The sequence below is a fragment of the Scyliorhinus canicula genome, chromosome 3, assembly GCF_902713615.1.
Source record: "Scyliorhinus canicula chromosome 3, sScyCan1.1, whole genome shotgun sequence".
Taxonomy (NCBI): domain Eukaryota; kingdom Metazoa; phylum Chordata; class Chondrichthyes; order Carcharhiniformes; family Scyliorhinidae; genus Scyliorhinus; species Scyliorhinus canicula.
In genome coordinates, this window is record NC_052148.1 from 35,557,915 (window position 1) to 35,570,293 (window position 12,379).

At 45.4% G+C, this 12,379-nt stretch overlaps 1 protein-coding gene across 1 annotated transcript in view; it reads right to left on the bottom strand.

Moving 5' to 3' along the window:
* ptcd3 (pentatricopeptide repeat domain 3) overlaps window positions 1–12,379 on the bottom strand; it is a 52,897-nt gene continuing 40,518 nt past the window's right edge. The window contains exons 21-24 of the mRNA XM_038793304.1: window positions 10,052–10,194; window positions 1,678–1,719; window positions 1,369–1,527; window positions 1–756 (exon numbers count right to left, since the gene is read on the bottom strand). Coding sequence (XP_038649232.1) covers window positions 687–756; window positions 1,369–1,527; window positions 1,678–1,719; window positions 10,052–10,194 — 414 coding nt within the window. The 3' untranslated portion in view covers window positions 1–686. The remainder of the gene's footprint in view (window positions 757–1,368; window positions 1,528–1,677; window positions 1,720–10,051; window positions 10,195–12,379) is intronic.

Here is a 12,379-nt window from a genome sequence, read left to right on the forward strand (position 1 = left end):
TTGGTCGAAGTCCAGAGTTTAATTATTAATTAGTTATACCAAGAAAAGCACAGCTAAAAGACATCATCTCCTTCTGAAGGGTAACAAATTTGGAGACAGCATCCAGGGGACTGTCATGACAAATTGTGGACAACTGGTCCTCTGCTTGCAAATTCTCTCTTTTGATCGCAAAGACGGTAACGACACTGGAGAGTGATGAATTTGTTCTGCAAAGAAGATTATTAAATGAACGAGCTAATTGACATTAATTATACAGAGCTGAACGGGTTGTTAGGCTTTTGATCACGGGCAGCACAGAATTTAAATCGGAAACAACTAAGTTTTCAGTGTCACAATGACACTTGCCGTTTGACGCACCAGTGAAGAAAATAGTTGGGGAATTACATAAAACAGACAGCTAAATATCTTTAGATTAAGAAAATATATTCACAAATTACAGCAGCAACTGAGGCAATTTCACATCATTTGTTAATGTTCCACATACTTAAAGTTTACATTGTGTAGTATGGCATTGATAATACAGCAGGCAAACTAAAAGATGTAAGATTATTTCAATGCACCAATGTCTGTGCTGTACTCAGTCCAGTGCAGAGTTCACGTGTTGCGAGCAAATACCAAAGCTCAATCCTTAAACAATCATTGTTGTGTTGAACAGAACATTTCACAAGCCCAGGATGATCAAAATATTATTCTTGGTCGCTATCACTGCTGTCGCTGCTGTCACTGCTGGTGGCATCTAGATCTTCCAGCGATCTCCTGTTTATTCGTGAAAGAAGAGCAAGTATTAAAGCTTTTCAAAACCCACAATCTCGCTTTGCAACAGATCTGTCATAATTTTAAGAAAGTACGATATACACCCGATACAGAATAGGCGGACTGTGGATTGGTACAAGTGAGGTAGAAATGAAATGAAAATGAAAATCGCTTGTCACGAGTAGGCTTCAATGAAGTTACTGTGAAAAGCCCCTAGTCGCCACATTCCGGCGCCTTACATAGAAAATAGGAGTAGGCAGTAGAAGGCTGTGAATGGCCTACTCCTATTTTCTATGTAGAGAATTCCACAGGTTCAGAGTAAAGGGGTTTCTCCTCATCTCAGTCCTAAATGGCCCAGCCTGTATCCTGACCCTTTGTACTAGCCCCCCACCAGAGAAAAGATCTTCGTTGCATCTAGTCTGTCCAGCCCTGCCAGAGCGTTGTATGTTTCAATGAGTTCCCTCCTCATTATTCTAAACTCCAGCGAGGGCTCGTCGACCCAGTCTCCCCTCGTATGACAATCCTGCCTTCCCCTCTACTCCACTAAAAAAAGAAAGAAAACTGTGTTGGAAACACTGGTTACAAACGTGAACTACGCCGAGCAGACAGACTTACTTCTCCTCATCAGTCAGCTCAAATTCCTTCATCACCCAGTCAAACAGCTCTGATGTTGCAGGTAAACTGAATGCGCCGGCCAGCTTCACCAAGTCAAGAGCCAGGGCCTTGTTATTGCTTTCCTTGGCATGGTCCAAAAACTCATCCAGTAGTTCTTTACTGAATAAAAAAAAAATTTAAACAGATCGAGAAACATCAGGAAAGCACCACTGCTGAATTTAAAATAAAACACACTGAGCAAGGGGTTTCATCCCTTCAGTCCACATGGCATTCATTTCAATTGTTTAACATTAACAAGAGACAACTTACCCAGGAACCCGGTTGTTAGTTTTAAAAAGTTGCAGCATCCCCCTGCCAATAAAGACGACAAGTTATTGCATACACATTATTGGCTATTTAAAGTCAAAGATTGTCTTGTTTTAGGTTTAAATTGTCACTGGAAGAGAATGCAGACGGTTTGCGTTGCAGATTCTATTCAATTCTACATAATATCTCTATCATCCATGCCTTCAAAGGCAATCAACTAGTTTCACTCTCCACTAATTTATTGAAGCACTGTGCTCATTGAGCAAGAGATGGTGGGTGTGTTCGGAATGGAACATTTTCCCGTTTCAGAAACATGTTGTTAGCAAATCAGTTTGCATAAGAAAACACTTTCACCACTAAGCACTTTCAGGTGTACTAGTAAAGCACAGGCAAAGTCTGAATGAAGCTCCCTCCACTATTCCTCAAAAGAAAGCTCAATTTCAAACTCCAACAAGACATTCCCCTGCCTTTTTCCCATAACCTCTGATCCCCTTATCAAGAACCTAAAGATCTCCGTCTTAAAGGCACTCAGTGGCTTGGCCTCCATAGCCTTCTGCGGTAAAGAGTTCCACAGGTTCACCACCCACTGGCTGAAGAAATTCCTCCTCATCTCAGTCTGAGGCTGTGCCCTCGGGTTTTTGTCTTTCCTACTCGTGGAAGCATCCTCTCCACGTCCACTCTATCCAGGTCTCTCAGTGAGATCCCCTCTCATTCTTCTAAACTCCATTGAGCACAGACCAGGGTCCTCAACCATTCCTCATACGACAAGCTTTTCATTCCAGGGATCATTCTTTTGAATCTCCTCTGGACCATCTCCAAGGCCAGCGCATCCTTCGTTAGATACGGGGCCCAAAACTGCTCATAATATTCCAAATTGGGTCTGACCAGAGCCGTATACATTCCTGCTCTTGTATTCTAGCCCTCTTGACATGAATGCTAACATTGCATTTGCCTTTCCTAGCTGCCAGTTGTCCAACTGTCTGCATGTTAACTGCAAGAGAATCCTGAACTGGGACTCCCAAGTCCCTTTGTGCTTCTGATTTCCGAAGCCGTTTCCCATTTAGAAAATAGTCCATGCCTCTATTCTCCCTATCAAAGTGCACAACCTCACACTGAATTGTATTCTATCTGCCACTTCTTTGTCCATTCTCCTAGCCTGTCCAGGTCCTTCTGCAGCCTCTCGGCTTCTTCAACACAACCTGTCTCTCTACATACCTTTGTATCATCTGCAAACTTAGCAACAATGCCCTTAGTTTCTTCTTCCAGATCATTGATATATATCATAAATAGCCATGGTCCCAACACTGACCCCTGCGGAACACCATTCTGAAAAAGACCCATTCTTTATCCCCACTCTCTGCCATCTGCCAGTCAGCTAATCCTCTATCCATGCCAGTACCTTGCCCTAACACCATGGACTCTTATCTTATTTAGCAGCCTCCTGTACGGCCCCTTGTCAAAGGCCTTCTGGAAATCCAAATAGATCACGGCCACTGGTTCTCCGTTGTCTAACTTCCTTGTTACCTCCTCAAAGAATTATTGTTTTTAAAATTTAGAGTATTTGATTATATTTTATCCAATTAAGGGGCAATTTAGAACAAAGAAAAGTACAGCACAGGAACAGGCCCTTCGGCCCTCCAAGCCTGTGCCGGCCATGCAGCCCGTCTGAACTAAAATCTTCTACACTTCCTAGGTCCGTATTCCTCTATTCCCATCCTATTCATGTATTTGTCAAGATGCCCCTTAAATGTCACTAACGTCCCTGCTTCCTCCGGCAGCAAGCTCCAGGCACCCACTACCCTCTGTGTAAAAAAACTTGCCTAGTACATCTCCTCTAAACCTTGCCCCTCGCACCTTAAACCTATGCCCCCTAGTAATTGATCCCTCTACCCTGGGAAAAAGCCTCTGACTATCCACTCTGTCTATGCCCCTCATAATTTTGTAGACCTCTATCAGGTCGCCCCTCAACCTCCATCGTTCCAGTGAGAACAAACCGAGTTTTTCAACCACTCCTCATAGCTAATGCCCTCCATACCAGGCAACATCCTGGTAAATCTCTTCTACACCCTCTCTAAAGCCTCCATATCCTTCTGGTAGTGTGGCGACCAGAATTGAACACTATACTCCAAGTGTGGCCTAACTAAGGTTCTATACAGCTGCAACATGACTTGCCAATTCTTATACTCAATTTGCCAGGCATGACCGCCCCTTGACAAATCCATGCTGACTCAGTCCTATTTTATCGTGCACTTCTAAGTACTCTGCAATCGCATTCTTAATAATAGACCCGACCCTAAAATTTTACAAACAACCAAAGCCAGGCTAACCGGCCTACAAATTCCCCCCCTCCCTTCTTAAACAGTGCCTCCACAATCTCCTCAGCTATCTCCTTCAGAACTCTGGGGTGTAGTCCATCACGTCCAGGTGATTTATCCACCTTCAGACCTTTCAGTTTCCCCAGCACCTTCTCCTTAGTGATGGCCACTGAACTCACATCTGACCCCTGATTCTCCTGGAGCTCTGGCATCCCACTGGTGTCTTCCACCGTGAAGGCTGATGCAAAGTAACTATTAAACAGCGCAGAGAAACGGGGCGAGACTTAATTCAAGAGCGTGGAGAGACAGGGGCGAGACTTCCTTAAAGAGCGGAGAGACAGGGGTGAGACTTCATTAAAGAGCGCGGAGAGACAGGGGCGAGGTGTCATTAAAGAGGGGAGAGACAGGGGCGAGACTTCATTAAAGAGCGTGGAGAGACAGGGGCAAGACTTCATTAAAAAGCGCGGAGAGACAGGGGCGAGGTGTCATTAAAGAGGGGAGAGACAGGGGCGAGACTTCATTAAAGAGCGTGGAGAGACAAGGGTGAGACTTAATTAAAGAGCACGGAGAGACAGGTGCGAGACTTCATTAAAGAGCGCTGAGAGACAGGGGCGAGACTTCATTAAAGAGCGCGGAGAGACAGGGGCGAGACTTCATTAAAGAGCGCGGAGAGACAGGGGCGAGACTTCATTAAAGAGCGCGGAGAGACAGGGGCGAGACTTCATTAAAGAGCACGGAGAGTTTTTCAGCGGTAGCAGCGAGAGCAGTAACCAGGGGAAAGTTGGGAAGGTGAGTTTCCCGTTTTAAAAACTTACCTGACAGGAGCGGTGAGAGGGAGGAGCTGAGTGGGAGCGGTCGAATTGCGCTCTGGGAAGGTGAGTGAGCTGATATATTTAGGCAGCGGCTGAACCCGAGACGCTACACGTGTCGTGTCTCCCACCCGCCCTCCTCCTCTAACCAAAAAAAAAAGACTGTGGTGTGTTGATACGGTACGATTTTTCTATCTCTACTTCTTTTTATCGTACGATTGGTAACAATTTTTCTTTCTTTTTCCTTTTTCATTTATCTATTATTTGATATTATAGTTGGACTAAGTTAAGCTTAAGATTAAAAATGGCAGGCGATCTCAGACCCGTGTTATGTTCTTCTTGCTCAATGTGGGAGCTCAGGGATATGGCTGATGTCCCCAACTCCTTCACATGCGGGATGTGTGTCCAGCTGCAGCTCTTGTTAGACCGCATAACGGCTCTGGAGTTGCGGATGGACTCACTTTGGAGCATTTGCGATGCCGAGGAGGTCGTGGATAGCGCGTTTAGCGAATTGGTCACACCGCAGATTAGGATTCCTGAGGGAGAAAGGGAATGGGTGACCAAAAGGCAGAGAAAAAGCAGGAAGGCAGTGCAGGTGTCCCCTTCGGTCATCTCCCTCCAAAACAGGTATACCGTTTTGGATACTGATGTGGGGAGATGGCTCACTGGGGAAGGCAGCAGTAGCCAGGTTCATGGCACCGTGGCTGGCTCTGCTGTACAAAAGGGCAGGAAAAAGAGTGGAAGGGCTATAGTCATAGGGGATTCAATCATAAGGGGAGTAGATAGACGGTTCTGTGGTCGAAAACAAGACTCCCGAATGATATGTTGCCTCCCAGGTGTACGGGTCAGGGATGTCTCAGTTTGGCTGCAGAACATTCTGAAGGGGGAGGGTGAACAGCCAGTTGTCGTGGTGCATATAGGCACCAATTATATAGGTAAAAAACGGGATGAGGTCCTTCAAGCAGAATTTAGGGAGTTAGGAGCCAAGTTAAAAAGTCGGACCTCAGAGGTAGTAATCTCAGGATTGTTACCAGTGCCATGTGGTAGTCAGAGTAGAAATGAAAGAATAGGCAGGATAAATGCGTAGCTTGAGAGATGGTGCAGGAGGGAGGGGTTCGGATTTTTGGGACATTGGGACCGGTTCTGGGGGAGGTGGGACTACAACAAATTGGACGGTCTACACCTGGGCCGGACTGGAAACAATGTCCTTGGGGGTGCTTTTGCTAACGCTGTTGGGGAGGGTTTAAACTAATGTGGCAGAGGGGTGGGAACCAAATGAGGAGGTTAGCCTGTAAGGAACTAGATACCTGGGAGTATGATGTTATTGCTATTACTGAGACTTGGTTAAGGGAAGGGCATGTTCCAGGGCATGAAGTGGCAACTAAACATCCCAGGATATCTATGCTTCAGGCGGGATAGAGAGGGAGGTAAAAGGGGTGGAGGAGTTGCATTACTGGTCAGGAGAGGATATCACAGCTGTGCTGAAGGAGGGCACTATGGAGGATTCGAGCAGTGAGGCGATATGGGCAGAGCTCAGAAATAGGAAGGGTGCGGTAACAATGTTGGGGCTGTACTACAGACCTCCCAACAGCGAGCATGAGATAGAGTTACAAATATGTAAACAGATTATGGAAAGATGTAGGAGCAACAGAGTGGTGGTGATAGGAGATTTTAATTTTCCCATCATTGACTGGGGTACACATAGAGTTAGAGGTCTAGATGGAGCAGAATTTGTAAGGAGCATCCAGTAGGGTTTTCTAGAGCAGTATGTAAATAGTCCAACTCGGGAAGGGGCCATACTGAACCTGGTGTTGGGGAATGAGCCCGGCCAGGTTGTTGAAGTTTCAGTAGGAGATTACTTTGGGAATAGTGATCACAATTCCGTAAGTTTTAGAATACTCATGGACAAAGACGAGAGTGGTCCGAAAGGAAGAGTGCTAAATTGGGGGAAGGCCAACTATACAAAAATTCGGCAGCAGCTGGGGAATGTGGATTGGGAGCAGCTGTTTGAAGGTAAATTCACATGTGATATGCGGGAGGCTTTTAAAGAGAGGTTGATTAGAGTGCAGGACAGACATGAGCCTGTGAAAATGAGGGATAGAAATGGCAAGATTAGGGAACCATGGATGACAGGTGAAATTGTGAGACTAGCTAAGAGGAAAAAAGAAGCATACATAAGGTCTAGGCGACTGAAGACAGACGAAGCTTTGGAAGAATATCGGGAATGTAGGACCAATCTGAAACGAGGAATCAAGAGGGCTAAAAGGGGTCACAAAATATCTTTAGCAAACAGGGTTAAGGAAAATCCCAAAGCCTTTTATTCATATATAAGGAGCAGGAGGGCAACTAGAGGAAGGGTTGTCCCACTCAAGAACAAAGGAGGAAAGTTATTTGTGGAGTCAGAGAAAATGGGTGAGATTCTTAACGAGTACTTTGTATCGGTATTCACCGAGGAGAGGGACATGACGGATGTTGAGGTTAGGGATAGATGTTTGATTACTCTCGGTCAAGTCAGCATAAGGAGGGAGGATGAGTTGGGTATTCTAAAAGGCATTATGGTGGACAAGTCCCCAGGTCTGGATGGGATCTATCCCAGGTTACTGAGGGAAGTGAGAGAGGAAATAGCTGGGGCCTTAACAGATATCTTTGCAGCATCCTTGAACACGGGTGAGGTACCGGAGGACTGGAGAATTGCTAATGTTGTCCCCTTGTTTAAGAAGGGCAGCAGGGATAATCCAGATAATTATAGACCGGTGAGCCTAACGTCAGTGGTAGGGAAGCTGCTGGAGAAGATACTGAGGGATAGGATCTATTCCCACTTGGAAGAAAATGGGCTTATCAGTGATAGGCAACATGGTTTTGTGCAGGGAAGATCATGTCTTACCAATTTAATAGAATTCTTTGAGGAAGTGACAAAATTGATTGGTGAGGGAAGGGCTGTAGATGTCATATACATGGACTTCAGTGAGGCGTTTGATAAGGTTCCCCATGGTAGGCTGATGGAGAAAGTGAAGTCTCATGGGGTCCAGGGTGTACTAGCTAGATGGATAAAGAACTGGCTGGGCAACAGGAGACAGAGAGTAGTGGAAGGGAGTTTCTCAAGATGGAGAACTGTGACCAGTGGTGTTCCACAAGGATCTGTACTGGGACCAATGTTGTTTGTGATATACATAAATGATCTGGAGGAAGGTATAGGTGGTCTGATTAGCAAGTTTGCAGATGACACTAAGATTGGTGGAGTAGCAGATAGTGAAGGGGACTGTCAAGAGAATACAGCAGAATATAGATATATTGGAGATCTGCGCGGAGAAATGGCAGATGGAGTTCCGGGCAAATGCGAGGTGATGTATTTTGGAAGATCCAATTCAAGAGCGAACTATACGGTAAATGGAAAAGCCCTGGGGAAAATTGATGTACAGAGAGATCTGGGTGTTCAGATCCATTGTACCCTGAAGGTGGCTGTGCAGGTCGATAGAGTGGTCAAGAAGGCTTACAGAATGCTTTCCTTCATCAGAAGGGGTATCGAGTACAAAAGTTAGCAGGTCATGTTACAGTTGTATAAGACTTTGGTTCGGCCACATTTGGAATACTGTGTACAGTTCTGGTCATTACCAAAACAATGTGGATGCTTTGGAGAGGGTGCAGAGGAGGTTCATCAGGATGTCGTCTGGTATGGAGGGCGCTAGCTATGGAGAGAGGTGGAGTAGATTAGGATTATTTTCATTAGAAAGACCGAGGTTGAGGGGGGGAACCTCATTGAGGTCTACAAATTCATGAGAGGTATAGACAAGGTGGATAGCAAGAAGCTTTTTCCCCCCAGAGTGGGGGACTCAATTACTAGGGGTCATGAGTTCAAGGTGAGAGGGGAAAAGTTTCAGGGAGATATACGTGGAAAGTTCTTTACGCAGTGGGTGGTGGGTGCCTGGAACGCATTGCGGCGAAGGTGGTAGAGGCAGGCACGATAATGTCATTTAAGATGTATCTAGACAGATACATGAATGGGCGGGGAGCAGAGGGATATAGATCCTTAGAAAATAGGCGACAGTTTTAGATAGAGGATCCGGATCGGCACAGGCTTGGAGGGCCGAAGGGCCTCTTCCTGTGCTGTAATTTTTCTTTGTTCTTTCTTCTTTGTTCAGTTCCTCTGCCATTTCTTTGTTTCCTATTATTACTTCTCCAACCACATTTTCCAGTGGTCCAATGTCTATTCTCATGTCTCTCTTGCCATTTATATATAAAAAACCCTCTTGCATTCTTCTCATACATTATTAGCTAGTTTATACTCATATTTCATCTCCAACCCCCTTATTGCTTTTTTAATTGTCTGCTCGCTTTTAAAGGCTTCCCAATCCTCTGGCTTCCCACTAATCCTCGCCATTTTGTATGCTTTGTCCTTTGCTTTTATGCTGTCCTTTATGTTCCTCGTCAGCCACAGGTGCCTCTTCCTTCCCTTAGCATGTTTCCTCCTCCTTGGGATGAATTTCTGTTGTGCCGCCTGAATAACCCCCAAAAACTCCCGTCATTGCTGTTCCACTGTCTTCCCTGCTAGGCTCCTTCTCCAATCAATTCTGGCCAGTTCCCCCCTCATGTCTTTGTAGTTACCCTAACTTAATTGTAATACCAATATAATTCTATCATATTGTGGTCACTGTTCCCCAAGGGTCCCTTCACCTTAAGTTGCCAAATCAAGTCTGCGCTGCATGGATGTTAACCAATGCCCTGAACAAGGCCACCACTTGGGTATCCAGGGCAAGTTTGCTGTCACAGGATCAAACTCTTCGAATTTTTGTGACAAGTTTACAAAATTCTAAGAGAACCCGTAGAGCTCACAGAGAGGTGACTTTTTACATAAATTAAAAGTACCCAATTCATTTGTCTTTTCCAATTAAGGGGCAATTTAGCATGATCAATCCACCTACCCTGCACATCTTTGGGTTGTGGGGGTGACACCCACGCAGACATGGTAAAATATGCAAATTCCACACCGACAGTGACCCGGGGCTGGAATCGACCCCAGGTCCCCGGCGCCATGAGGCAGTAGTGCTAACCACTTCACCGCTGATGCTGAATGTAGACACCTGACAGGACTGACGGAACAGTGTTAACCCACCAGTCAAAGACTCACTAATCTAGTCCTCTCCTCCTTCACATATTATTTTAACAGCTAATCATGTTTCAGAGTATGTTCTTCTGCATTAACAGTCATTTAAAGTAGGCTTTGGTCAACCATGGGTTACTCTCCACAATACTCACCAAGCATCTTGAGTTCGACCTCCTCTCAAGAACAGAACAGTCACATTTCCCAGAGAGGTAGCCGTCCATTGTACGCTACGGAACTGCTCCGGTTTGTACGCAGCCTTTATATCCAGTGCGCAATCAGCAAATGTAACTTGCAACTGTAAAGAAATCCACAGGCCAATTTCAATACTTGAAATTGAGGTGGCAGCACCTCAATGTATTCTGGGAATCACATCCCGCTTCCATCCCAGGAACAATAGAATTGGGGAAACACAGTCAGGGCTTTGACTGCTTCGGGGAGAGATGCCATTGATCTTCCCAATGTTAAATTCCAGGAAAAGGTTTGGCTCATCCATGACTTGATATCAGATAAACAACGTTTCAAACCACAGGGATGTCCCTGGAATTCCTTGGCTGGAATGCCCCATCCAAGTGGGTACAGGTAACATTATTAAACACAATTACATTCACGATTCTGTTCTGGAGTCTATAATTCCCATCAATGCATGGTTCCTCATTGCACCAAACCTTCAAAACTGATAAAACATGCCCAAGACTTTTCTAGCTGTAAAATTCTATAGCATTCGACTCCCAAGTACCCCTATCAGAAATCCAGCCTTATAACCTCCACTGGTTAAGTTTTCATCTACAGTCATTCGAAAAGCACCTCCAACTTTGTTGACACAATTGCTGGATGTTACCATTGATTACTTTGTTTTCACTTCAGATGATAATAATCATGCATTTAATTTTAGTTTCACAGGATGGATATGGATAAGGATCATTCAGCCTATTGAAGCTCATTCATCTAAAATGAATTTGTATCGCCCACTCTGCTTGGACGTTTATTCCTCATTCAGAGAGAGGATTGAAAGTATAGCCAACACACTTCTGCAATGGACTCCATCCCTTGCTTGGTTTAGCCTGCACCATTCTGTTTGCAATCAGAGCAATTCACAAATCCCGATTTGAAGGTCTAATCCATATCTACTTAATTAGAGAAGAAAAAAAAATCCACTTCCACAATTGTTAATGTGTACCATCTCTGCCTCTGATCATCGGTTGCCTCAAAACACAAACTGCTCTCCCTTGGTCGCCCTCCTATTCTTCATCCTCTGAACATCAGGTCAGTGAAAACACAACTACACCTCCACAAGGCTCAGCCTGACGCAACTAAAGGTGGTACATAGAGCCCATAGAACGCGTATGAGTAGGTTCTTCCCGGAGGTGGAGGATAGAGGTGAACGGTGCCAAGGAGGCCCAGCCAACCACGCCCACATGTTCTGGTCATACCCCAGACTTGCGGGGTACTGGGCAGCCTTCTTCGAGACAATGTCCAAAGTGGTGGGTATGAGGGAGGGGCCATGCCCGAAAGTGGCAGTCTTCGGGGTATCAGACCAGCCAGATCTATTCCTGGGGAGGAGGGCGGACACCCTTGCCTCCCTGATCTCCCACCATAGAATCCTGTTCGGCTGGAGGTCAGTAGCACCGCCCAAAGCTGCAGACTGGCAGTCCGACCTCTCAGAATTCAGAGGGTCAGACGACGGCTTCCACAGAACGTGGGAACCATTCATCCAATTGTTCCGGGACCTGTTTGTGGCCAACGAACAAGTAGAATAGCCAGGTAGCCAAGAATCAGGGGAAAGTAGCCAAGGTATGAGAGGGAGATAGAGACTGGGGGGGGGGGCAGCTAAACCTAAGAGGAAAGTAGGGCAAACACAGGGGGGGAGTGAAGAGACAGGGAACAATAGAGGAGAACCAGAGGGGTGGGGGAGAGGCAGGTGAATGATAGCCGGAAGGAGAGAACAGGAAACAATAACAAACTTGGCATCTACAGGAACAGAGAGCAAGGAAAATCCAGGCGAGATGACAACGGCAGCAAAATCCCTCTGGCTGAAAGAATTAGCACATATTTCTTTTGACTTGATCACAGTGACCGGACATGCTAAAAGCGGTATCTACTGAAAGTCCCAATATCACTCAACTTCATTGTAGTTTCATTGTCAATGGGTTAAAAACTAGGCATTCCCTAGCACTGCGGGACATCATCACCACAGGTACAGCAGCAGTTCCAGGCAGTCCAAAACTTACTCTGGCCAAAAATAAAACAGGTATGGTCAGCCACTAGCATGCAATAATTATCCATATTGGAGTTGATCTCTCAATGTATTGCTGCAGTATTCTCTCTGCCAATATATACAATGGGATATCCCATTTTATTCATTTATATTTTTCTACTTTTTAAACTTAATATGTGGTAATTATAACCACACAATTCAAGAATGAAGTTAAATATTAACTATCAGCATGCTGGAAGCTTCCATCAACTAAACTGGACTAGCC